The sequence below is a fragment of the Miscanthus floridulus genome, chromosome 10 (assembly GCF_019320115.1).
Source record: "Miscanthus floridulus cultivar M001 chromosome 10, ASM1932011v1, whole genome shotgun sequence".
Lineage (NCBI taxonomy): Eukaryota > Viridiplantae > Streptophyta > Magnoliopsida > Poales > Poaceae > Miscanthus > Miscanthus floridulus.
The window spans coordinates 104,859,073-104,886,661 of NC_089589.1; the positions used below are offsets into that span (position 1 = coordinate 104,859,073).

Sequence of the window (27,589 nt, forward strand, 5' to 3'; positions counted from 1 at the left end):
TCTTCATGTATTCATATACTCCTTCATTCGAATTAATCTGATCTTGCCTTGGGTAGGAGCACGATGTAGCAGATTTTGCTTCCCATGTAAATGTGCATTTTTTTCAGTAAGGAAAGTATCTATCTGCAGCGACTTGCAGTATCTTGGGGGTCTTGACCAGCTGTAATTTTACTCAGACGCGCTGTTGTTCTGCAATAGCCTATCACAATAGCCAATTGAGGAAAACTTAATCTAACTCCAATAAGTACATCGGCTTGATGCGTGATCACCACATAAAGGGCCTCATTGGCTTAATGTCCTGACATTTCCATTCTGAGCCGATGAGTAACCTTGTGACTTCCTCTTTTATTTTGGAATTGGCCACTATAAGCCAAGGCTTTGACTGCACGTAGCTTGATAAATCAGTGATGACTTTATCCTTCTCCCTTTACTGCTTGTATTCTTCCATAGATGCAAGTACAAGCAGAAGAACCTTCAATTGCTTTCCACGAGATGACAAGCACAACCTTCCAATCAAATATCGTGACAGACTTATGCGCGCCAAGCTTAGTAAACGCAATCGGCCCTGGGCCTGATTTATTGTCAGAAATAGAAACAATCAGCCTTGGCCAGATGCTCTAGCAATCATGTGCAACTGGGTTGATCCCTACTGACTTCTGTATATCTGCTGCTGCATCTTCTGGTATACGTTGGCGTTGCAGACAACAAAGCCGAACTGGTTGAGCTCCAGCTGCACCTTCTCGAACACCGTCTGCTTGATCGACTCGTTGCCGCAGAAGATCTCCTCCATGGTCATGGATGTCGCCAGCATGCGAGTTCCTCACTACGTCAGATATGCTTTTTAGGGGCGGCTAATAAGCATTTGTAGGGGCGGTTCGGCCAGCCGCCCCTACCATACCGTCTCTACAAATCATGCATTTGTAGGGACGGTTTCCAGACCGCACCTACAAATTTGTCCTGTTGCTACAAACCGTTTTTTACGTAGGGCCTCTATCTAGGCTCCGGCCCCCTAGTCTCCCAGGCCCGCGCATGGTCACGAACAAGGATGATGGTGAAACTGCAGACTCATGTTCTCTAGGTGACAGTGAAACAACAGTTAGTATCCTTGGTGGCATCGTTGCAACAGCTGGAGTACAGAAATCACAAAATGTGCCGGTAGCGTGTCCACTTCTGATGCATCATCAGGAAAACCGATCTGTCTGCAGGACCTATTATACTAGCTCCACTTCCTCCACGTTCCTTCAAATTTTGCTGGACATGTGCATGTTTCCCTAAACAACTTCTCTTTTTCTTGGTCACCTTTGTCCCTTAGGAAAATTAGCTGCTTGAAGCCATTCATCAGCCGATGCATGAAGCTATCAGCAATGCATGTCCTATCTGAAGTGAACTCTGTCTTGGTCCTACATGTTTTTCCTCCTTTATCACGTAGCCATCAGGTAACCAGGACTGTGATGCACTTGGACTTTCTGAGCCGATGGTTGATAATCAAAGTTCGACGCACGTACAGCCTCCATGCTTGTTGCCGTCGAAGCCTCCTCAGCCATTTTATTTTCTGCTGAATGCGGAAACACAAAACCGAACTGTACATAACTAAGCTTGTGTGCTGTGCAGAAAATCAGCCGGTGAGTTTTACAGAACATTGGCCGATGATCTCATCTGCATGAGTATTGGTGTGCGTTATCCTCTGCATGATGATCTTCTTCTTCACTGGGAGTTAGCCGATAAATCTTATCTCCTTTGCCATGAGCTTGAGAACGGCTATCTATAGCAGCATGCAAACCTGACTTGTGCAAAAAAACTGAGATCGGATTCCTCTTTTTTCTGTTGTGCAGCATCGGCTCTTCATAGCCGATTGTATTTTCAGAGCATCACCGGCGTATCCAAGCTCTCCACGTTGGACACGGTCATCTACCGTTGAAGTATCTTTGCTAGCAGCAGCTCTACCTGAACCGGCCCTGTCGCGTTTGCCAAGTGAGATGACTCCATTACCTGATGTATCAGCTGCCCCCCCTAGCATAGTTATGCCGGCGTCGGTCAGAGAATAAAAACACGACTGCTATGGCAATGGTAAACCAGCAGCCAATCCAATCGGCTCCCAGTCGATTGATAGCCGATTCGAGAAGTTCTTGGCATACAGTTACTATCTGGAGTTGATGACTGCATGCAGTGCTGTGCTGATACTATCCAGATGATGGTGGCACAGGCCTTGGCTAGTTCCGTTACTCAATCTTGAGATCGGCATGTGCAACTCACGACTGCAGCTCTACGTCAGTTTGCAGCACGCCGTCACCTTAGGTATTAGATGGCTAGGTACTCCGTTACCCACTGTTCGATGGCGTGCTAGATGGCCAGCTTGTTCAATGTGTATGAGTTGTCCTCAATCAGTAGCCGCATCTCGTATGAGCTTGGACGGATTAACCAATGCCGTGCATGTGTAGACATTGGCCCACCATCCACCGTGATGTCGCCATGTGCCAACACACCCAGCCAATTGTTGCAGCAGCGTCTGAGCGCGAATTGATGTCTTGCTGATGATCAGATGATCGTCGGTGATTGTCGACGAAATATGGTCGGCAGTCTACCTAGGGGTATGCCCAAGGTAGTAGATTATCGGCAGACAGATGCGCAAGCCCCAAACAAGACGGTGACGCAAGACAGACACGAGGTTTTATCCAGGTTCGGCCGCCAAGAAGGCGTAATACCTACGTCCTGCGTCTGATTTGTATTGCTGTATGTCAATGAGAGATATTTTTTAGAGGGGTCCCCTGCCCGCCTTATATAGTCCGGGGGGCAGGGTTACAGATCTGGAAACTAATCCTAGTCAGTTACAACTGCCATATCTGGCCGGATAAGGATTCCTATTCTAACCGACCAGGATCCTGCTTGGTTGCCAAATCCGTCTTGATTCCTTGTGCGGGACTCCGATCAGGTTAACTGGGCCGCACGTCATCTTTCGGGTGGACTGAACCCACCGATCCGGGCCAGCCCAAGCTTAGCCGTAAGGGTATAGGGGTTAATACCCCCACAGCTAGTCCCCGAGCATCATGTATTATGCTGCGACACGCCTTTTGAACCTTCTCCGACAAACGAGGCTTGAATTCTTGACGCCTCCGACCACCATTATCACCGGAGAAGTAGGTTGTCCGAAGAATGTATGGTGCTCTTAAGAAAAAAGAAAAAGATATCTGTCCCAGGAAGTGTGCCCACTTGTATTTCTGATAAGAAATGTAAGTGCACCTTGAAGCGTAGCATCTTTGATCATCAGAAGCGTAGGGGTCGAAAAACAAACACATTCACCGCAAGGTGAAGTGTGCCCACTTAGTCCCCGAGCCTGGTAGTAGGTGACATAGGCACGTGGTGCCAGGGTCTAAAAGAATTCCCAGTTATGTTGAGAACCCAATCGTCGTACAGGCGATACGAGATGCACCGGCAGGTGCATCGTACCGATGTAGTCCCCGAGCTTGCTGGAAGGCGAGGGATGAGCCTTGTAGCAAGGTCTAAAAGAAAAGTCTCTTAACTGTATGTGAGTACAACTCACATGTAGCCAACGAGAACCACTATTCTAGCAGTGGTCGGGGCAGTCCCCGAGCATACCAATAATCCTCATAATTATTCAAACACAGGGGTCAATTTAAACAAACACATTCACCGCAAGGTGAAGTGTGCCCACTTAGTCCCCGAGCTTGCTGGAAGACAAAGTATGAGCCTTGTAGCAAGGTCTAAAGAAAAATCTCTTAACTGTATGTGAGTACAGATCACATGTAGCCAAGGAGAACCATTATGCAAGCAGTGGTCGGGGCAGACCCCGAACGCGGCCGTGGTCGGAGCGATCCCCGAGCACAAAAGTGGCCTGGGTAGTCCCCGAGCACTTTAGTGGTCTGGGCAGTCCCCGAGCACTTTAGTGGTCTGGGCAGTCCCCGAGCACATTAGTGGTCTGGGCAGTCCCCGAGCACTTGAGTGGTCTGGGCAGTCCCCGAGCACTTTAGTGGTCAAGGCAAATCCACGATCACTTGCGCTGCTTGTACCATTATTTTGTGTACTTCTTTCTATTCTCTGCCAAGTCCAGTCTGACACATCTGGTCAAAAAAGTAAATAGGTATAGTACGTCATTCTGTCTTCTCTTTCTGTGTTTTTTTTTTTTTTTTTTTTTTGCAAACAGTCGTTTGACACCTGTATTGAGGTGTGTCAGTGTGGGCCCCCTTACACCATCAACGAAGAGGCGCGTACACTGTTAACGAAGGAGCGCGTTTACTGGCGCAGATTTCGAGGTTGTGTGAACAACCGTCTGCGGCGCGTGCGCACGACTCCCAATATTCTCGGGCGGACGAAACGACGGTGATCTTTGTTTTATATAATGCAGATCTGGTAAGTTACTCATACCATTCCCCATTGTCATCCGCCGCCGCAACCTTCTTCCTCCTCCTGCCGAACCCTATTCCCCAAAAATCATCACCAATCCCCTCGGTCTCCCGCTCCCACCCACTTCGTAAGCACGAACTAATGGCGAAGAGAGACGCCCAGAAGAAAGGCGGGGTCATGGCGAAGGAATGGTGGAAGTCGCGGAGCAACGAGCAGACCATCGAGGACCTCGTCGCCATGGGAGTGCTCCACAACAAGGCACTTGCGGGATGGCGTGCACCGGAAGGAGAAAGCTTCCCCGATCCACAACCAGGTGAGATTGTGGTCTTTGAAGATTTCTTCAAAAGGGGTTTTGGGATTCCAGTGCACCCTTTCCTTCAGGGTCTCTGTTTGTACTACGAGATTGGGATTTGCAATCTGCATCCCAACTCGATTCTTCTTGTCTCCACCTTCATCCATCTCTGCGAGGCTTATGGCGGCTTCCAGCCCCATTTCGACCTCTTTCGCCACCTATTCTGTCTTCGGAAGAAAGGGAGCGGTGGCTCGAAGATCGCCGGAGGCGTTTACCTGAACCTGCGCGACGGCATGAAGGCTCAATACCTGCACTGCCCCTGGAACACCTCGTTGGACGAGTGGTACAAGAAGTGGTTCTACATCCGTGAAGAGCCGAACACCATCACTTTGTGCGATGTGGGCTTGATTCCAGAGAAGAAAGGTAGCTGGTCGGAGAGGCCCGAGAACTTGGAGCAGATCGCCGAACTGCTCGGGATGATCCCCTGGGGAAGGCTTGATGGCCCGAGTGTTGTCGGCAACTTCATCAGTCGAAGAATTCAGCCTTGCCAGAAAAGGATTCACCCTGGCTTCGAGTACCAAGGAGGCGCTGATCCGACGAGGACCAGAAAGGAGCCGCTCGACAAGATGGAGATCAAGGCCAGGATTGGAGAGCTATTCAACCTGGCCGATCCCAATTATGTTGCACTGAACGCCATTGAACACGCCTTCAAGCTGGCTCGCCCTCCCCCAAAGGTAAATGACGCCTCCTTTTAACTGTAAAGTCATGTTGTATCAAGGAAATAACTGTCTTTTCCTTCATTTTGTGTCTCAGTACGATGGCCGTGACCGGGCAGGAGTGTTTGTGTCGCCTCCCCCCGGTGTAGAGTGGCCGCAAGCTACTGGGCCAACCGCCCAGACCAGCGCCAGGACCGACGGAGTTCACTGGGCTGTACTCGAGACCGTAGAGGACGCCTCGACCAGAGCCGCCGGCAAGCGTCCGGCTGCCAGCAAACGTCGCCAAGCCATCATCTCCCAGTCGGACGATGAAGCAGAGGATGCGGACATCTTCCGGCTCGTCCCCCGAAAGAGGAGAAGGCAGGTGGGGCCGTCGGAGCAGGGTGGCTCCTCTGTGCCTGCAGTGGTCACAGCACCGACCACAGCAACACAGAGCACAGACGAAGAGAACATGCCGCTTCATCCTCCGACGCCCGTACCGGAGGTTGGACAAGTCCCGGTGGAAACTGCCGAGCAAGCAGAGCAGGGGCGGTCGAGGAGGCGTTCCTTCGCCACATCCTTCCGCAAGTCAAAACTGTAAGTATATATATTTTTGATGTAAGCTTGGCATTTTGCAGTAGATGCTATTGTCTTCTGAATTTGTCTCTGAATGTATTAGATCCGCGTCCACCGAAAGCCCCGACCAGCTAGCTGGGTGCAGAACGTCCCCTCCAAAAACGGCGGGACAAACTGCTCAGCAACCGGCCGCGGAAGAGCCCATGGCAGGGACTCTGCCTGGGGCTCAGCAGGCGGACGACCAGACGCCAGTCCCCGAGCAGAATACAAGTGCTCCGAGCACAAACCCTGATGAGGCGGATACCACAGCGTCACGGGAGCTGGATCTAGCCGAGGAGCAGCAGCCAGAAGTTGCCCGAAACAAGGGTGCCAACGCGACGGCTCGTGGGAAAGCCGTGATGGTCGTGGAGTCTGCAAACTCCGGACCACCGCCTCCTCCCGAACTGGAGGCTGAAGAGGATGAAGTGGAAGAAGTCCTGGGCCGTCCCCAAGATAGACGACAACATGTATATGTGTCGCGCTATCGGAACGACGAATGGGTCATGCACGAGGAGATCCCAGAGGCCGAAGAAACCTTAAGAGTTGAACGAGCGGCCAAACGCCTGGTGACTGAAGTCCAGGTATATTTGGCTTTAATCCTTAAACTTGTTGTGTAGTCGAACTATCTGACATAGCTTGTCTATATGCAGGACGTGATGAAAACTGCAAGGTACCGAAAAAGGTGCTTCGACCAGATAGAAGTAGTCATGAAGACCAATAAGGAGCTGACGGCTGAAGTGGAACGCCTACGGCGCCAACTTGAAGCCACCGACCAGGAGAGGACAAATCAAGAAGCACAGAACCAGAACCTGGTCGGGCAGCTCAAAAACACAGAGCAGGAGAAAACAGGTAAGTATTCACCGTATCATAGCAAGTGCAGGACTTGCGTTATTTTGTTCTTGACAGCAATAGCTGTAATGCAGGTTTAGAAGTTGAAGTGACCCGCCTCCAGGGGGAGAACAGACGCGCGCTTGCAGAATGTGGTCGCCTGAAGGAGGACAACGAGAAACTGGCACGCCGCCAGTCGGAACTCCAAGACCACACTAACAAAATGAAGGACGACCTGAAAAGTAAGCACTCCAGACCACCTTTTTCGTTCAATTGCCCACATTGCCTTGTCGTGTCATCATGTTTGATGTATTGTACTGTTTTCAGTTTTAAAAGTCAATGCCAAGAGGCACCTTGAGGCCGTGATCAAGGAGCGTGACGACTGGAAAGCACAATGCCTTAAGGCCGCCGAGGAGCGGGACACGTGGAGCAAGCGGTGCCAAGAAATGGCGACTGGCATTGTGCCCGTCCTCGACCTTATCGACCCGTCGCTCACAGAGGAAGAGCTAAGGACGCCTCAGCTCGGACTGGTCGAGAGATGCAAGCAAGCATGGGGATGGTTCCAAGACTTCGTGAAGGAGGCGGGTGAGTACACGGGTGCCCATGTGCTAAGCATGGTTCGTGCTCACTACCCCCTGATCGATCTCCAACGCTTGGAGGCTGGGTACCCGAAGGAGATAGACCCAGACCAGGCCGAAGAGCTTCGGACTACCCAGCTGGACTTGTCGTCAAAGATAATCGGCGATATTAACCTGTGCGGAGGTGGGACAGCACCTGTGCAGGGTATGCCATCGACAAGCCAGCTGGAAATGCCATCAGCTACAAGCCAACCAACAGAGCCTGCGGTCTCGACCAGCCAGGCACCGGTGAGGCCATCCCCTTCAGCTTGACTAGCTCCAGAGTCCCGGAGACTCGAGTAGGGTATCAGAGGCGGCGAGCAGTAAATGCCATGCGCCCCGACCAGCCAATGTAATAGGCTTAGAGCTGTAGAAGGGGGACATAGTTGTGTTATTGTAAACTTGGGCCTTTTCAGGCAAGCTTGTAATAACGTAACTGTATATCATTATAAGCTTGTTTGTTTTATACAAAACGTACTTTAAGCTTGAAATTTTGTGTTGGTGTAACTAAGTGGGAACGTGTTAACGTTCTGTTTAGTTGTACCGTTTTGCTTCGACACGTCATCCTGAAAAGTTTGTGCGGCCCTAGTCTGGCATGTGGTCGGAGTATGAGGTACTATGACCTGTGCACACGTGAACGCAGACAAGCCAAACCAGGGGGGACCTGCCGATCACCCGCAACGTAGAGAGCGGATCCCGTGCACGTGTTGGGAGAAACCGGAGACAGGGCCTGCTCCGAAAACCGTAGAAGGAGTGGTGGTCGGCTTGTACTGGCTTAAGTTACAATAACCATAAAATTTGGAGTGACACATTAGAGTGGTCGGAGAAATCATAGTTGCTTTAGTAAAGTAAATCGAAAACACAAGTAGAGTACATATCTCAGTAGTTAAGCATAGAAGCGTCTAAGCTTGTCGATGTGCCATGAGTTCGGTACGTCCGTGCCGTCTAGATGAGCTAACCTGTAAGACGTTGGACGTGTGACTTCCTTAATCATGAAGGGTCCCTCCCATGGGGATGCGAGTTTGTGGACACCAGCCTGGTTCGTCTTCCACTTCAAGACTAAGTCCCCGACCACGAAGAAACGTTCTTTAACGTTCTTGTTGTAGTACCTGCGCAAAACAGCAAGGTACTTGGCCGTGCGTACGCAAGAATCAAGCCTTTTCTCTTCTGCGCTGTTGACTTCTAGCTCCCGTACTTCGTCGACCTTGCCTTCGTCGAAGTTCTCTACCCGTGCTGATCGGAAAGCTATATCTGGTGGGAGGACCGCTTCGGCGCCGTAAACCATAAAGTACGGTGAGACGCCAGTGTTACGACTGGGCTGAGTTCGGAGGCCCCAGACAACGGCTGGTAACTCCTTGAGCCATCTTCCAGGAGCTTTATCATTTTCTCTGTACATCCTCTTTTTCAATGCGTCCAAGATCATGCCATTCGCCCGCTCGACTTGTCCATTAGCTCTAGGATGCGCCACCGAGACGTATTTTACAACTATGCTCCTTTCATCGCAGAAGTTCCAAAAAGCGTTCCCGGTGAACTGAGTACCCAGATCAGTAATGATGCTGTTGGGGATGCCGAAACGGTGGATGACCTGGTCGAGGAATGTGACGGCTTTTTCTGAGGATGCCTGTACCAGAGGCATGTATTCTATCCACTTAGAAAACTTATCAATTAGCACGAAGACGCATGTGAATTTCCCAGGAGCTGGTTTGAAAGGCCCGATCATGTCCAGTCCCCAGCATGCGAAGGGCCAAGAGGCTGGAATCGTCTGGATCTCATGTGCCGGTACATGTATTCTCTTGGAGAAGAACTGACAGCCTTCACAGCGGCGGACTAGCTTCTCTGCGTCGGCCACTGCTGACGGCCAATAGAACCCTGCTCGGAAAGCCTTACCGACCAGTGTTCTTGAGGCCGCGTGGTTGCCGCAGGAGCCAGAGTGAATTTGGTCTAGGAGATGCTTGCCTTCCTCCTGGGTTATGCACTTCATCAAGATTTCCTCCTTAGCGTTTTTGCGCCATAACTTGCCGTCGACGAGCAGATACTGCTTACTACGACGCATCAGGCGTTCATTTTCTGTTCGATCGATATAACCGCTACCGTCTGTTAAGTACTTGATGAAAGGTGTTCTCCAGTCTGGCTCATGAGTGGTCGGAAGTGGCTCGGTTGTGCTCGGCGCCGGAACCGTAGCCACTAATTGCTGGTCTGAGACTTTGTCGGTCGTTGAATCTTCGTCTTCAATGGAGGGCGTGAGCAGGTCTTGGACGAATACGCCATGTGGGATTTTGGCTCGGGATGATCCTAACTTTGACAACGCATCCGCTGCCTGGTTCTTGTCCCGGACCACGTGTATGTACTCGATGCCATAGAACCTGCCTTCCAGCTTTCTTATCGATTTGCAATATGCGTCCATCTTTTCACTGGTCGTGTCCCAGTCCTTGTTGAGTTGGTTGATGACCAAAGCCGAATCTCCGTAAACATAGAGACGTTTAACTCCAAGCTCAACCGCAATGCGTAGACCATGCAAGCATGCTTCATACTCGGCGGCATTATTAGATGCTGGGAAATAAATCCTGAGGACGTACCGGAGCTGCTCCTTGGATGGTGATATGAAAAGAATTCCTGCTCCCGCACCATCAATGTTGAGAGAACCGTCAAAATACATCGTCCAATATTCGTCGGATCCCGGAGAAGCAGGCGTGCTTAAGTCTGTCCACTCGACGATGAAATCGACGAGTGCCTGAGACTTGATTGTAGTACGGCTTGCAAATTCCAATGAAAAGGGGCATAGCTCCATTGCCCATTTGACGATGCGCCCGTTCGCATCCTTATTGCGAATGATGTCCCCCAAAGGGTACTCGGTCATGACCACCACACGATATCCGTCGAAGTAATGCCTCAACTTTCGGGATGTTATCAGTATGGCGTAGAGCAGTTTCTGAATCTGTGGGTACCTGGTCTTGGATTCGTTGAGTACCTCACTAATGAAATAGATTGGCCGCTGTACCTTGTAGGCGTGGCCCGGCTCGTCACGCTCGACCACCAATGTAGTGGAAACCACCCGATCGGTTGCCGCGATGTAAAGTAGGAGAGTTTCGTCTTCTCTGGGAGCAGTAAGTACCGGAGGTGACGTGAGGTATTGCTTCAGCTGCATGAAGGCAGCGTCTGCTTCCTCCGACCACTCGAACTTCTCGGACGCTTTGAGCAGTTTGAAGAACGGTAGTCCTTTTTCTCCTAATCTTGATATGAAACGGCTTAGAGCAGCCATGCAGCCGGTGAGCTTCTGGACATCCTTCACCTTTTTTGGGGGCTTCATGTCTAAGACAGCTTTGACTTTCTCCGGGTTAGGGCGTATGCCGTCGTAACTGACGACGTTGCCGAGCAGTATGCCAGACGGGACACCAAAGATGCACTTCTTTGGGTTTAATTTCCATTGGAACGTATTAAGGGCTGCGAAGGTGCGTTCCAGATTGTCAACAAGGGTATGTGCTTCCTTGGTTTTGACAACTACATCGTCGACGTAAGCCTCGACGAGGCCGTCTTTTATCTCATCGTTGAGGCAGGCCTGTATAGCGCGTTGGTAGGTAGCACCGGCGTTTTTGAGCCCGAACGACATAGTCGTGTAGCAGTAGGCGCCGAAAGGCGTGATGAAAGATGTCTTGATCTGGTCGTCCTTTTTGAGAGCGATCTGGTGATAACCAGAGTAGCAATCAAGAAAGGAAAGCAGCTCGCAACCGGCGGTTGAATCTACGACCTCGTCTATGCGAGGCAAACCAAAGGGGTCCTTAGGGCAGTGTTTGTTGAGATCAGTGTAATCAACGCACATTCTCCATTCATTATTCTTTTTGCGTACAAGAACCGGGTTGGCTAACCATTCCGGATGATACACTTCTTTGATAAATCCGGCTGCCAAAAGCCGTGTAACTTCTACCCTAATCGCCTCCTTTTTGTCGCGAGCGAACCGTCGTAGCTTCTGCTTGATTGGTTTGGCTTTGCTGTTGACATTCAAGGAGTGCTCAATCAAGTCCCGAGGTACACCGGGCATGTCGGAAGGTTTCCATGCAAACACATCCACGTTGCCCCTCAAGAACCTGACGAGCGCGTCTTCCTATTTGGGATCCAGGTCGGCCCCGATGAGGGCCGTTTTGCTGGGATCGCCCTCGACCAGCTGGATCGTCTTGTGCTCCTTGCACCTGATGTTCTTGCGCGGAGCCTCGAGCTCTGGGATCTCCAAGTGGTCGGCCGTGGTCTTCTTAGCGTTGAGCATGGTCTCGGCCATGCGAATAGAGAGGTCGTGGGCCTCTGCTATTTTGAAGCTGTCGTCCTCGCAGGTATAAGCTGCGTATACGTTGCCCCTGAGGGTCAAAACTCCTTTCTCAGTAGGCATCTTGAGCACCAGATACCTGTAATGAGGTATGGCCATGAACTTGGTGAGCGACGGTCGACCAAGAATGGCATGGTAGGTGCCGTCGAAATCAGCGACCACGAAGTTAACGTAGTCGGTGCGGAAGTGGTCCGGAGTCCCAAACTGCACAGGTAGCGTGATCTGCCCGAGAGGTGTGGAGCTCTGTCCGGGGAGAACGCCCCAGAACTGTGCCTCGTATGGCTTCAGGTCCGCCTGGGCTATTTTCAGAGCGGGCAGGCTGTTCTTGAACAGTATATCAATGGAGCTGCCACCGTCGATCAGTACCCTGTCGAACTGAACCTTGTTGATACAAGGATCGAGGACCAGGGGAAAACGCCCTGGTTCGGGTATGGCGGCCCATTGGTCCTTCCTGCTGAAATAGATTTCACGGTGAGACCACGGAGGAAGCCGCGGATCGGTAAGAAGGTTGTCGTTCTTTGCCACGTTCAAGCAGGCGCGGGCGAGCAGCTTGCGTTCTCGTTTGGTCTCAATGGACACCTTGCCGCCGATGATGGTGTGCACGCGATCCGTCGGCTTGACGTATTTATGACGAGGATCTGCATCGTCGTCGTCGTTGTCCTCGTTGCGCTGTTCCCTCACGTCAGTAGGCTTGTCGGACATATCCGGAGCCTGTTGGCGCGTGTAGATAGTCTTGAGGACGCGACAATTCTCCATGGTATGGTTCGACTTGGGATGGAGCTGGCAGGGGCCCTTCAATGCCTTGGCGTAATCGTCCTCGTAGTTACGACGTCCTCCGCCCTTTTTCACAGTATTGACCTCGCCATCGTCTTCCCGAGCACGCTTGCTTCTGTAATCGTCACGGCGGTTGCGCCGCTGATTACGTTGATCACGGTGGTCGCGGGAGTCGTTGCGCTGGTTGCGGCGGTCAAAATTGTCGTTCCGACCACGGTTGCCGCGGTAATCATCACGGCGTGGGGGGTGGTCGGAGCGTGGGACCCTTGCTTCTTCTTCGACGATTATCTTTTTAGCGTCGTCAGCATCCGCGTATTTCTTAGCGGTGGCCAAGAGCGCTGTGACTGACTCAGGTCTTTTCCGGAGGAGCTTGTCTCTTAGGGCGTCGTGGAAGCGGAGGCCGGTGACGAAAGCTTCGATTGCTTCGTTGTCGGATATTGACGGGACCTTGATGCGCATCTCCGAGAAACGCCGAACGTACTCGCGCAGCGGTTCGTCTTTCCGATCTCGGATCCGTTGCAGATCGTACTTGTTGCCGGGTTGTTCACAAGTAGCGATGAAATTGTCGATGAAGGCCTGCTTGAGTTCCTGCCAAGAGTCAAAAGAGTTTGCCGGCAAGCTAACTAGCCATTGGTGACCTGCATGACCAACGGCGACTGGGAAGTAGTTAGACATAACGTGCTCGTCAGCCATGGCTGATCGGCACGCGGTTTCATAGAGCATGACCCATAATTCGGGGTTTTCTTTGCCGTCGTACTTCTGAAGCTTCTCGAGTTTGAAGTTCTTTGGCCATATGACTTGGCGCAGGTGTGGAGTGAACTGCTTCAGGCCCGGCGGACCGTGGACGGTGTCGTACTCCATACGGCGATAGCTTTCATGGGATGCACGATCGTCAGCTCTCTGGTTGATGCGAGCACGCAAATCGCGTCCACCGAGGTAATGGCGGAGATCGTTATTGCCATCGCAGCGATCTCGATTGCCACCTGGATTAGCGTTGCGACCGTGGTTATCACGGCGATTGTCGCGGTTATCTCGGCGGTTGTCGCCTCGAACGTCGTGGCGGTTATCCTCCCGGCGGCGGTTGTCGTCCCGACCACCATCACGACCACCGTTCCCGCCTTGACGGTTGTCCGATGGGTCGTTATTGCGCGAGCCACGTAGGTTGAGTGGCTGTGAGCGACTTGAGTATTGGCGGCTGTGGCTTGATTCGACAGAAACGGATGGAGCCCGGGCTTGGTTCATCTCTGCGGTCTGAGCCATAGCAGCCGTCAGATAAGCTTGTATGTCATCACGGATTCCTTGAGTCTCGGGAGTGTTGGGCAGCCGCTGCATCGTCGCCATGGCGACGGCTACGTTGGCGCTCGGGGTCTTGAAGACTTGTTTATCCCCCACCCTGTCGAAAGCATTGTTGAGGTCGCGCGGTTGGACCCTTATGCGTCGTGCCTCCTGGTCTGCTTCAGCTTCGATTTGCCGGCGATTAAACCGGTCAATATTGCGTGCTTCGCGTGCAGTCTTTTCTTGTTCTGTTTCGCCAACTGCTGGCGGCTCGTCGTTGCTGACAACATGGATCAAATCCCCTCGTCTTGGCGGGAAAGACGGAAATTGGGGGAAACCCGGGGCGTGGTCTGGTAGATCCAGATCGTATTGGGCGCCTTCATCTTCGTGACGCTGAAGCTCGGTGTGGACAGATGCGTTGGACGCGATGCCGGATGAGGAGCTGGAGTCACCTTCTCGGACTGTGTGGACGGATCCTTCCCGATAATCTTCGATCCGGACCATGTTGACGATGTTGCATGGCTTCGGCCGAGATCGGTGTACAGGACACAGATCCGAGCGGTGTCGCAGGTTGTACGTGTAGCTGGAGGCAGCGTTTTGCAGGCCGTAGGGCTGGACCTGGTGGTTCTCCGTCGAGGCTTCGTACTCGCAGAGTCGGAGACCCGTCGCAAAGGCTGGCTGGCGACGAGCGGAGCGCCCCTCAGGAGTAGATACGACCACAAGATCTGTTCCGAGTCGTGCAGGACGACTGGTCCGAGCTGGTCGGATAGATCTGTTGTGGGGAGATGTTACCTGCTCATTAGGTTGGCTTTGAATCGTACTTACCAGAGCTAGGGTTTCAGCGAGTTTGGTGCCGACCCGATCGATGGAGTCGAGCAAGTCGGTGTCGTCGATCTGCTTTCCTCTGTAGCGGGGAAGCAGACGACGGGTTGTCGGCGTGGCTGTAAGCGTGGTCGGAGCCATATCCATCGTGGTCGGAGCCACGTTCGTCGTGGTCGGAGCCGTGTTCACCGTGGTCGGAATCGTGTTCACCGTGGTCGGAGCCGTAGCCGATGCAGGTGAAGTAGTCGTCGGCGCGGGTTGAATCCACGCCTCCTCCGCGGTCATGGTGATGGAGACGTCGGGGCCGGTGGTCCAGGTGATCTGGCCAACGGTGAACGTGAGGCCGTTGGGCGTAGCCATGGAGCCGGAGACGATGACCATCTTGTTTGCTTGACGAGCAGTACGCACACCCCCTACCTGGCGCGCCACTGTCGACGAAATATGGTCGGCAGTCTACCTAGGGGTATGCCCAAGGTAGTAGATTATCGGCAGACAGATGCGCAAGCCCCAAACAAGACGGTGACGCAAGACAGACACGAGGTTTTATCCAGGTTCGGCCGCCAAGAAGGCGTAATACCTACGTCCTGCGTCTGATTTGTATTGCTGTATGTCAATGAGAGATATTTTTTAGAGGGGTCCCCTGCCCGCCTTATATAGTCCGGGGGGCAGGGTTACAGATCTGGAAACTAATCCTAGTCAGTTACAACTGCCATATCTGGCCGGATAAGGATTCCTATTCTAACCGACCAGGATCCTGCTTGGTTGCCAAATCCGTCTTGATTCCTTGTGCGGGACTCCGATCAGGTTAACTGGGCCGCACGTCATCTTTCGGGTGGACTGAACCCACCGATCCGGGCCAGCCCAAGCTTAGCCGTAAGGGTATAGGGGTTAATACCCCCACAGTGATCATTTCCACTCTCACCCACGTGGAATGTGCGTCGGTCGGTCTCCGTGCTGTTGTGTCGCAACGGGTCAAACATTGACATGAAAACGATGAACCGCCATGTCTCGCCAGTGCTCTTCCTGCTCATCTTGGGGACCTGACATGCATACCCAGGTGTCAGAGACCGCTTTAGCCGTCAATCAGTGCATGGATCTTCTCGGTGTCCTTGTTCATTTAGCACAGTCCGATGATCTGCTTGAGGTCCACATTCTCTGATCCAAATCAATGTACGATATAAGTCTTGTTTAAGCTAGCAGTCTGACCAAGCCGAGTGAATATCTCTGTGTGCGCTCAACCAAATAGTTCTTTGAGCGGTGGAGTACAGGAGCAGCAGCTTTTGATGTTCTTGAGCTTATCACTTGGAGTGTCAACATGTTGACTCATGCCACAACCAGCCCTATGCAAGCTTCGTATGGTGGCAAATCTGGGCAATATGGATGATGTTCTCAGAATAGATCTGAAGGCTCAGCTCAAACAATAAACTGAATTAATTAATCCTTCTGATTTCTAATCAGGCGTATCAGTCGATTGCGACAGCATCGGCTAATTGTGACTGCACTGGACTCAAGCTGGAATTGCCGAATGGCTGGTACCGATCATGAAGTAGCCGATGGAGGTAGCATGTCACTGGCTTAATTTTCTAAAAGAGTAAGTGTACGTATTGGCATATCTTTCCAATGTGCGCTTCCAGCAAACGATCTTGCCTATAATCTGGCTCCTTTGGGACTTTGCTTTGCGTCATCTCTCTGGGCGGGATTGATCGCCGAATTCAATAAATAAACGGCTGATGGTTTTCGCTGATGGTTGGAGGGTCAACATCAGCCGATTCTGTATTGAATTGAATACCTCTTTTTATATCAATGTGCGGCTGCCAGACTTGATGCCGTAAATCTGGCACTAGACTCCCAAACATGGTCTGTACAAACACGGCTAGATTCCGAACATATATTCATAAGTATATACTTCACAGCTGTATGTACGTACCTCGGCTCTCAATTTGGAATATTTCTGAAATTCTTCTATAGCAGATTCTCTGTACATGTGGTTTTGCAGCCGACGGCAGCAAGGGAACTGCTATCCGAACAGATCACACACGCAGGTCATCACCTCGCATACGTGTACATGCTTCCCTTTGATTTGATCTAATATTGCCTCGGGATAAGCTATTTGTCGACGATCATCATGAACACCAGTACTAGTAGGTCGGCTCTGACATATTCAATGCATCGGCTCTTATTTTGTCATGCTGTAATTTGACTTCCAAGGAGCCGATGAATTCATCCCGCCTTGTTGACATGTTGAATACATGATTTGGAAGATAATAAAGCATCTAACTTCTGATCAAACATTTGTGGTCCCACCGGACGTGTCAGAAACGTGTGTCGACATGAAATTCCATCCCGTGCCGAGGGCACACGAGCAAGCCGGAAGGGTCCGCTCGATGGAGCTGGAGATCCGCCTAGCTTCAGCGCAGGGATGGTCGATCCTGCGCACTCCTCCCGACACGTGCCAGTCAATTTGACCCTACAATTGACAAGGAGAGAAAGTTTATCTGTAATTTAGGGCGGAACGTGCCGGTGTTGCCAGACAGTCCCGAATGTGCGGTTCTGAGAGCCGATATGAAAGGAGATCGACTAAATAGTCGATTCCACCATATTCACAAGAATAAATCAATTAAAGTTTGTGGGGTTGTGTAAGAAGAATCGGTTATCATTCAGGATGAATATCATTATTTAGACAAACATTAGTCAATGGCAAAAGGATGTCAACAATGATTAGTTTATGCTAAGCCAATGACTGTAAGTAACCGAATCCCTTTTGTATAAATGAAACAGCTCATCATCATTTAACTATTTAATAAAGATAAATCTAACGAACATATTAGATCTCGTCTATCGCTATGACCAGTGGGGCATGGGGCAGAATCATGCAGGCCGTAGAAATAACAATAGATTTGACGACCCTAACTTATTACTAATATCAGTGGGGCATGAGGTAGAATCATACAGGCCGTAATACGATAATAAGATCATGGGGGCTAACACATCTTTCAACCTATCCCTACTTCAACGGTCTCGTGACGTGAATTGTTCGTGAAAGCGCTCGATATCGGCTAAAACAGCCGATTCAAGCATAGCGCACAATTAAGGTCATGCCCTCTCAGGAACAGATCTATCAAATAACGATCCCCACTCCACGGTGCTAACAGTGGGGTGTGAGACAGAATCACATAGGCCGTTCTAACGGGCCATGAAACGGTTTTCGCTAGCCAATAGATCTACTCAAAATCAGACATGCCTTAATTGCACGCTATGCACGATCAAGATTGACATAAAACAGCCGATAAAACATAACTCATCGTTTAAAGTGCAGATTAGATCGGTTTAGATTAACAAATGATGGGTTAAACAAGATATAAGGCCGATCTAGATTAATCCCAATCGGGCGAAGTGATATTGCTGTAATTAAATAAATCATGGAGGCAATAAGCAATATCGATAACTTAATGAATCTATCTGAAGGAACGTCACCCTTAGATAGAGCCGATAACTTGACCTTAATCTAGTTTGAGCAGTGGAGGTCGACCGGATCGATGCAGCCTTACTTGAACTAGACAAGAATCGATAACTAGCTTATACCAGAGTCGCAGTGGAGGTCGACCGGATCGATGCAACCATACGAACAGAAGTATAAGCCATGATGATATTTATAGACAAGCAGTGGAGGTCGACCGGATCGATGCAGCAATACTTGCTGAAGAACTCGCCGAGATCTACTCTACTCCTACTCCTAAGGGGTGGCCGGAGCCGAAAAAAGTAAGTAACTTGTATTGGATTAATTGTGTCTTTTTTACAATAGCCGGGGTTTGATATTTATATCCGGGATCTACGCATGACTCCTATCTAAGCACGACTCATCACAATCTTTGGCCCTAAGAGAAAACATTCCTAATTTAAGATATCTTGGACTTTAATTTTTCTCTTTTTGGAGAGTCCAACATGCTTTGTCCCGGCGCCGATCGTAGCCTTTGTCGTCATTCGCTAGCGCTATCTGAAGAAAGTCAATTCCAGTGTTGCATTCGAATCAACTGGTTCCGATCTGCACGCAATTGATTCCTTGATGACATGATCTTGGGAGCTTTCGAGTCCCTGCGACTCTTCTTCCAAATTTTGGTGTAAACAGTCGGAGAGAGAGGACTGACGGGCAATGAGATGGTGGCGGAGCACACTCGTGGGACAGGCCGATGGCAGATGGGGGCAGGACAAAGGCGGATGGGACGTCAGTCCAGACGTCCGCGCATTAGCCACGCCCTTAATAAAAGGCAAGGGGCGAGGGCAAAGCTGTTTTCTACTACCTGGTTCACTTCACGTGGGCAGTGGCCCGCTTCGTTTGTGGGGGCCTCAGCCCTCGGGGCGATCCATCGCCAGGCTACCCAGCCCAGCCCAGCCGAGACAAGGCCAGCTTGGCCCAAAGCCCACCATATTGGCGGCGGCTGGTGGTAGCGTAGCCGACCCCATCATGCCGCACCTCCTGAACATGTAAGCTCGCTTATTATCATTAATTTGCTTGCTTCTCTTCTCATGCTCGCTCGATGTGCTCTTTAATCTACTTAATGAAATACCTGTGCAGTGCGTGTTCTCGGAAAAAGATCTGCTCTTTAATTGTTATTACTAGTCAGGAAAGAAATCTTTTGATCTCTTTAATTTGTTTATGTGGAGGCGGCTAAATTACAGCCGTCTTTAACCCCCCGTGCCCCCTCCTCCTTCTCCCTCCTCGCTGGCGGCTGCGCTTTGCTCCTTGTCCTCGCCCCCGCCACTGCCCCCGCCTCGCCGCGACGCACTAGCGCTTGGCCAGAGCTCAGCGCGTCAGCGGCGGTCTCCTTCTTCCTCCTCCTCCCGCTGCCGCCATAGCCTTCTTCTCCCCTAGCTCCGCCGCCACGACGCCCCTGCGTTGACTTGGCCTAGCCACCTCCACCACCGCGACTTTGTTTATATGATTTGGGGGAAAATAATCTGCTATCTGTGCGTTGGTGCTGATTCGGCTGTGTCTGGATCCAGGGGCTAAAGTTTAGTCGTGTCACATCGGACGTTCGGATGCTAACTAGGAGGACTAAACATGAGTTAATTATAAAACTAATTGCACAGGAGTAGACTAATTAGCGAGATAAATCTATTAAGCCTTAATCAATCAATAATTAGCACATGTTTACTATAGCACCACATTGTCAAATCAAGAACTAATTAGACTTAATAGATTCGTCTCGTAAATTAGCCTTAACCTTTGAAATTAGTTTTGTAATTAGTTAATGTTTAATACTACTAATTGGTATCAAAGATTCAACGGGACAGGGCTACACTTTTGCCTGACGGAAACAAACACAGCAACGCGACGTATGAGGACCCGCTCCTGCGTGCTCACGGGTACGTCGAGTCTCTCCTCTCTCGTTCGTCCACCGTCGTTGCCATGCACTTGGCAGGCACCTCAGCATGTAGTATTCATCATCAGGTTTATTCATGCATATTTCTCTTAAGAATTAATTAATATATTGGTTATTTATTATTGCATCGCATGCGTACAGGGTTAAGCAGATCAAATCAGCATCCTACACGCTGCCAAAGGTAAACAACAGCTAATTAACGAGTGGGAATGCCACCTCAAGCAGCAGGCACGGTGAACCATCTAAAGGCGCCCTCCTCGTCGACCGACTACAACTCCAGCGAGGCTCCACGCTCCGTCGACATCATCAACATTCTCGTTCAGCTCTCGGTAGGCTCCACGGACGAGCGTGAGCTTCAGATCATCTACGACACCATTACAGTTCAGGCAGCGGCTCCAGCCTGGATGCTTCGCAAAGGCGTCATTTACTACAACAACCCCCTCTAGATACCGGCTACCTCTCCGCTACTGCAGGACATGCTCGAGTTGCTAGGAACGACAGCCCCCATCTCCTAGCAATCGGACTCCACATGGTGGCATCCACTCCGACAACGCAAGCGTTTCCCTCAAGCATCTTATTGCTAGAGGATTGGCCGTAGCGCATTCTACCTTCGGCAACGGTTGTCTTCTTTGACAGCAACGGCCAACAGTTCCTCTCCATCGAAGATGTCTGCATTAATAGACAGCAGACAGACAGCCATCCACTCATCTCTTCGGCACATGACAACACTAGCAACCTCCTGTTTGGCACCCTGCAACACTTCACCACAATACCACCAACCTTGGTGGCGATAGCGTTCTGCAGACACAACAGAAGATTCGTCGACGCAGGTTAGCTACACTTGTTCCCACGACCTCCAAGGGTCATGAGAACGCTACACTTCATAGGAGTACTCCCAAGCACTACCTTGGCTCCAGCATACCATGCGCATGGACCTAGGAAGGACTCGACGACATACGACTACTCCGTCTTTGGCTACTTCGGTTCCTGCCACTACTGCTTCATCTTCTCCCCAACGACATCGACATTGGGCAGGCCCATAATGTCCTTGGATACCTCCTCATCCAGATCGAGGACAAACCTTGGGGAACCAGACGACCAACCAAAGTCATCGACAATTGGAGAATGTTTCAGCACAAGGACGCACTGATCGGAGAGGGAGGGGGTGATGTCACACGCCTGATGGCACATCTCCAGCCCATGGCCAATGGGCCAACCGTGGCCTAGGAGGGGGGAACGCCCATGCCCAGCGCCGACGGCAATAGCGGCGGCAGCTCGGTGCTTCCTTCCCTTGGAAGGAATTAGGAAAATAGAAATAGAAATAAATTAGGAGATTGGAGTTTGGTTTGTTAGGAAAGAGGAATCCAATCTATAAGGATATCTCCCGTAGTTGCTCGAGACACAAGTTCAATTAGGGACTATAAATATAGGGGTATTGTACTCATTGGAAGTCAAGAAAGAACAGCCCTAGGATTATCTCCCTTCTCTCTCTGTTGCCACCACGTCCTCCTCTCCTCCTCCCTGAGGATTATCTCCCTTCTCTCTCTCTGTTGCCGCTACCTCCTCCTCTCCTCCTCCCTACGCCGCTCCTCTCCCCCTCATAGCCGACGCCAGCACCCTCCCCTGTCCTAGCCGCTGTTGGTATATTTTAAACGCACACAGATAAATCCGCAAGCGCATGGATACCGCTGTAGCTTTCACCCGGGAATATTTCAAGGTATCGTATTTAGCCACAGGGAAACAATGGTTAAAGAAGTTGATAGTTCACCATCATGTATCTACTAGCTAGTATACTAACTAAACTAAAGTGGGGGTAAGTGTTGTTTATGATGAGATTTATGAATAATGACACACACATAAGAGAATTTCATAAATGAGCAGTCTAGCTAAATTGAGAGGACAACAGGTGAGTTCAAGGTTCCTAAATACTTCTCTATTACCTTGGTTCTATAGGGTATAACTAAATCATGGGTAAATATAGCGATCATTCACAATAACACTTTGGAGAAACAGTACCTCTCCAACTCTCGAGGGGGTGAGAAAGCGTAGTTGGGGGAAGGCTGCCTAAAGCTCTATGAACACCAATCCTAACGTGGTGGATTACAACGGCCTGACAGAGCTGTCACCCCTGGGGTTACCACAACTAACCATAGGATTGAGTGCAATCTCAGGTAATCTATAGTCTAGACACCATGTCTATACTACGGATTACTACTCTAGTCACATATGATAACTAAATCACTCGATGCGAGTGGAGATCCCATGGTAAAATATGATAACTATATTAACCATACACATGAAAGGCATAAAAGTAAATAGAGAAGATAACTATATTAAAGCATAAGTCTTGCAAAGGTAAGATACAAAGATATTCCCGACCTCCGAAGATATCTCCAAAACCTGAGCGTGGCTCAACTCTCCCTAACTCTCAACTAGAACTATTCTACTTCTACATTTTGAAAGCTTTGTGGAGATTTCTCTCTTGTGGTGTATCTTGATCTGAGTGAGAGGTGGCTCTCTATGGGATTGATGTCCTCCTGGAGGGGGTAGAGGGCTCCTTATATAGGTGAGATGGAGTATGGGGCAAGGCATTGCCACTTCATCGATCCACGTCAACTCCCTCGATCACCATTGGATAAACCGACTTAAAACCGCCTTAAAATTAGCAGTGTAGATCTTAGAAACGTAAACGAGGTGGTGGAGAGAGAATGGGCTCCGAAGTGGGCTGGCCAGCCTCCCCACTAGGCCAGCCGGCCTACCACTTTGGCAAGTGGGCCTCCCCTTCGTGTGGTGGGTCCTGGACTTCATCTTGAGTTGTCTTTTGCAGTTTTCGTGAGTTGAATCACTTGTTGTCGTCGGTTTGCTTGTTTGGAGTGTATGACAGTGGTCCCGGGGCTGTTTTCTAGATAAATCCTCCTGCATTCACATATTCACCAAAACTTATGAAATTTATTAGTTTAAAACCCTATACCTATGTTTGGTGATGGAATTAAATATATATATAGGATATGTTGATGGCTTGTGATTGATATTAACAATCGTCAACAAGTCCCCCCAAGCTTACCCTTTGCCAGTCCCTGAGCAAAGTTAAACTTCGACAATGCAGCAGGAGTTGGTACAATGCTTTCATGCCTCAAAAGTACACATGCGTTCAATCAAAAATTCTCCTCTAAATTAAAATAAACTGATCTGACTTTCAAACATACCCATATTACTTTCAACCATGGGGCTTCTTAGTCTTCACTTGGGTCTTGAGCAATTGAAAGACAGAATGATAAAGTCAAGCACTATGTCTCAAGTTCTTTGTTCCACTATTGTTCTGAAGTTTTTATAAATTCTCAAAATAAAACTTAGAGATTCCTTTTTATGACACTTTCAAGTCTCTCAATATATGTGGTATTTGTGGATCCTCACCAAGGCATAATTTGTTGTTGCCTTTTCTCTTCCTACCACTAAGGCTGATGTGGAGTTCATATATAGGGAGAAAGCTAGAGCATACTTTGCAATATATATATTGTAAAGTCAAACAACAGATACAAAGAGAGATGAGTCATACAATCAAATCAAGATGTGTATGCGTGTGGATAAATCTGGTGGATATATATGGTGACTATCCTAATTTTGCTTTGCTCCTTAAAAACTTATCTCTCATTTGAAACTTAGACATATTTTTGCTAGAGAGCAAGAGCTATCTTATTCATTGTTTTTTCTTCAGGCGGGCATCTAAGTACCCATTGTTTTAAATATCCCGAACACTTTTGTGTTCATTTTTTCTCAACTATTTTTTCTTTTTTATGAATAACTTTTGCATAGCCCATGTCTCTTTTCTGCAACAAAAACTTTGAGAGATAGCAACAAGAACTTGGAGCATTTTTTTGGTGGATGGGAAACCTATGAAGCATGTTTTTGTTCACTCCCAGTGTAAAAGTAAAACATTTTTGGGCGGATCTAAATGGAAAGCATGTTTTAGTGCCTACCCCCAGTGTAGGAGTAGTACATATTTGAGTGGTGGGTACGTGATCCTGATTTTAAGAGCATGACAAATTTCTCATAAGGATCACAAAGCTTGACAAAACTCAGTGCAAAAGCAAGCAGCATATATGTGGAAGTTTTCCTAGTCTAAATAACATGTATAGCTCTGGTGAGAATTTAAGCTTTGTCATACAGGAACTTATCATGTAGCATTTTTTGTGTTTTTCAAAAAGTAAATCTCCAGAATTTTGGTGTCACTTGGAACAAAATAAATAGCAGCTCAGACCTTCTCATATCAAATCCGTCAATTACCTAGACCTAGATCAAGCATATGCTACCCACGAGTTTTAAGTTTAGAGTAAATTCTTATATCAAAACAATCTTATCCAAAACACGAGAGAATTCAAGGCTGAAAACTAGGTACTTGAAAGGAATTACAATATAGCAACTATTCATCATTTCCATTTAAGAAATTATTCAGAATCCTCTTTATTTGTTAACAGCTCTTAAAACAAACTATCATACACACTCTTTATATTCAGAGTCCTCTTTATTCATCATTTTTAACTATTTAAAAAAACTAAAAACTAAAACAAAGGGAAAAGAATACTTACCTGGATACATAGGGGGCTTCTCCCCCAAGCTAGCTTTCGACGTAGTTTGTTTTATCAAAGTTTTTACATATTTTTATTTTGTTTTATATGCAGATAGATTTTTCACTGCAATGTAGAAAATAAACATGCTAAAGGAAATTTATGCAAATGGAAATAAATATGGATAACTACCGAGTTACATTTCGGTGAGAGTTCGGCATTTTAAGTCCTTCGAACCGGACTTCTCCTTGTGAAGTTTATTGATCGAATACCTCGGTTTACTCAAAGATGAGGATTCTTGCAGTGGCGCCTCTAATGGTGATGCCACCTTCTTTCGCCAAATCCATCTTGGTTTTGAGTTTGATTTTGGTTTGATAGGTTCAGAACTTTGCTTGAAGTGTGTTCTACTCATAGAGATAAGGTAGAGATCAAGTGCATGGGCTCTGTTGGTGGAAAAACACCAACATAACCAAAATTTTATTTATTTTTTCTAGCCATAGGCACATTGAATATGATAAAATTGATGTTATGTGCTTTATTCAGTTATAACATGGGTAATAGGATCAGAAAATTGAGGATGAATGTAGCATTTAAAGACATTTGGCTAAAAGGGTTGAATCAAGTGAAGTTGTAACTCAAACATGTTTGTTTCTTCAAGGAAAAGCTTTTAAATAATGACCACTTACCTTAAGATGTTACCTTTATCATTGGAGCTTGATGGCACCATGTGATGAAAGGTAGATGTCGTGTGGTGATCCTTTCCTTCTTCTTGAAACCTTCCTTAGTTGACTAATATCATATCTTGAGTTATTCAAGAGCATCTTGTCTCCTATGTTGCACTTTCTTCTTTCTCATCCTTTTGTGATGCCATCTTTTGTTCTTTCTTTTGTGAATCTTGGCATTTTGTTTGGACCTTTTGCTCCATTCATTGTTTCATTCCTACAAAAGATTAATGGACAACACATACCCAAAGGGATGTACAAATAAATTGAAACAAGGATAGTGTTGTCATAGAGCTAAAGGTCATCTTCTAAGCTATAACAAAATTGGTTTTAACATTTTAATTAGCATAGAACATTTATCCTATTTTTTAAATAATGTGCCTCAATTGTCACAAACACTTCTTCTTGCAAAGATTGATTTTACTTTACATCTTAAGTTCGATTTTCATGTATGAAATTTATAAGCATATTCAAACTTATAGAGACAAAGCTATATTGAGCAGAGGGATTGCGAACCAGCGTGACAGATGTTGGCGGTCTTTAACGATCAAATCCGACCGCCAACTAAGGTACAAAAGGAGGAGAAATTGGCAATCTTAAACACATATGCATTTACTATTAACCAAGTTCCATATGTATTTAGAGAATATTGTTTTACAGGTCACAAACATAAATACATGGAATAATTCACTTAAAGGCGCCTTCCGATGCTGATTCGCACAAAGGAACAATGGAGACACCCATCAACTCAACCCAACCAGGCAAAGAACCCACCAAGGAGTGATCCAGGTCCAGCCCACAGCCCGCCACTTGAAGGCGGTGGCAAGGCAGCTTGGTCAGGGGGCAGCCGACCCCTAGGGGTAGGTGAACCCTTGCCGGCGCCTCTCAGCCACCCCTTCGACAGGCGGTGGCATGTGGACATGCTGAGGTCTAGGAATAGCCACATCACCGGCCTTGCTCCTTGTATAAATAGAGGGGTACCCTCCTCTACAACACACACCATTTTGGCATACTCACACACCATTTGGGTTTCCACACAGACCTCACTCCTCTCTAGTAGTTGTCGCTTTATCTTTTAGTAGCTTAGAGCAAGGCAAAGCTGCCTTGGAGAGCTTGGCTCCTTGGAAGAAGAGACCTTTGGGTATGAATAGAAATATGAGTTCTTCTAAAGTTATGCTCTCATATTATAATTATAGTCATACTTATGAACTAGAGTATAGTTATTACGTTATGATCTTGATATATGAACTAGCGTATAGTTTGTGTGTCATGAAAGTAGCATACTTAACTTTATGCGTAACCACTCATATAACTTATATAATCAGGATTAGAGCGAAGTTGAGGTGGCGGTTCATCGTGCTTTTGGGTGTGCCCAAGTCCTTTACTTGTCGATCCACAGGGTCAGGGCCCGGGGAGATTTGGGTAGTTTCTGTATATGCAAGCGTGGTGCTTGGGTATGGAGAGACAGGTGAATGCATTGTCCCTTGTCACGGTTGAGGTGGTAGGTGGTAGGTGGTGATAGCCCTATCCGTCCCTTAAAATCTCCCACATTCTTTTTTGGTGTAGGAGTATAAATTGTCACATGAGGTTGCTGGCAGACTAGTCCTCGATGGCCTCCCGATCTGCTTCACACTTAGCGCTAAAACTAATTATATAATTTGTATGATCATTAGCTAATCTTTGTATGACTATACTAGACCTATGCTTGCTCAACTTAGATTATTCTTTCTCTTTGTTTTATCCTTTGAGGAATGCCAAGTGTGTGTACACTATCTTGAAATCATCGTTTTTACCCCTGCTATAAACATTGGTGCACTTGCAAGCATTATTATTCAAGTTCATATCCATACTAGACTCTTAATCAAATGCCTTCCTTTGGAAAAATATAAATAATGATACCCTGAATACTTCTGAGTGAAATGCTACAATGATAGCTCCGTGCGCTTGCGGATAAATATCTAAAATTGTTAAGGAACTATCAAGGCTATTTCTTAGTGGCATTGCTAATTATTAGTGATTACGCTAAGAAATGCCAACAAGCACTTCTAGCGCCGTTGCTGGGGATACAAACCTAGTAGCTACGCTAAGAAGTGTCAACACCAGAGCGACGGGAGCCTAGAAGGAAGAAGAGCAAGGTTGTATCAACTGTAGAAAAGTCGGCCTTCCTGCCCTACACATGGACTTTTATATCACTCGACACTTTTAGCGAGGACTTATGGTTTTTAGGTCCATTGAGCAGGATCTCTACCTTGCATCTAGCTTTTCTTTGCACCATCTAATCCAGGAGACGAGGATGCGGACAGTAGAATGTTCTTCTCCCGTCAACCTT

The 27,589-nt window shown here is 48.3% G+C and overlaps 1 protein-coding gene across 1 annotated transcript; it reads left to right on the plus strand.

Annotated features, from left to right (window-relative positions):
• Positions 1 to 5,100: 5,100 nt before the first annotated feature.
• LOC136489183 (uncharacterized) lies at positions 5,101 to 16,671 on the plus strand. Its single transcript, XM_066485897.1, has 5 exons — positions 5,101 to 5,385; positions 5,465 to 5,943; positions 6,026 to 6,542; positions 6,612 to 6,810; positions 16,589 to 16,671. The coding sequence occupies exons 1-5, from the start codon at positions 5,128 to 5,130 to the stop codon at positions 16,669 to 16,671; spliced, it is 1,536 nt and encodes a 511-aa protein (XP_066341994.1). The 5' UTR covers positions 5,101 to 5,127.
• The last annotated feature ends 10,918 nt before the right edge of the window (positions 16,672 to 27,589 follow it).

What these genes read in the sequence shown, in the direction of transcription:
- LOC136489183 (XM_066485897.1), top strand. Translation starts at nt 5,128, where the DNA reads ATGATCCCCTGGGGAAGGCTTGATGGCCCGAGTGTTGTCGGCAACTTC. An exon ending in TCCTTCCGCAAGTCAAAACT is followed by an intron (nt 5,944 to 6,025) that starts GTAAGTATATAT and finishes TGAATGTATTAG; the next exon opens with ATCCGCGTCCACCGAAAGCC. An exon ending in CACAGAGCAGGAGAAAACAG is followed by an intron (nt 6,811 to 16,588) that starts GTAAGTATTCAC and finishes GTGGTTTTGCAG; the next exon opens with CCGACGGCAGCAAGGGAACT.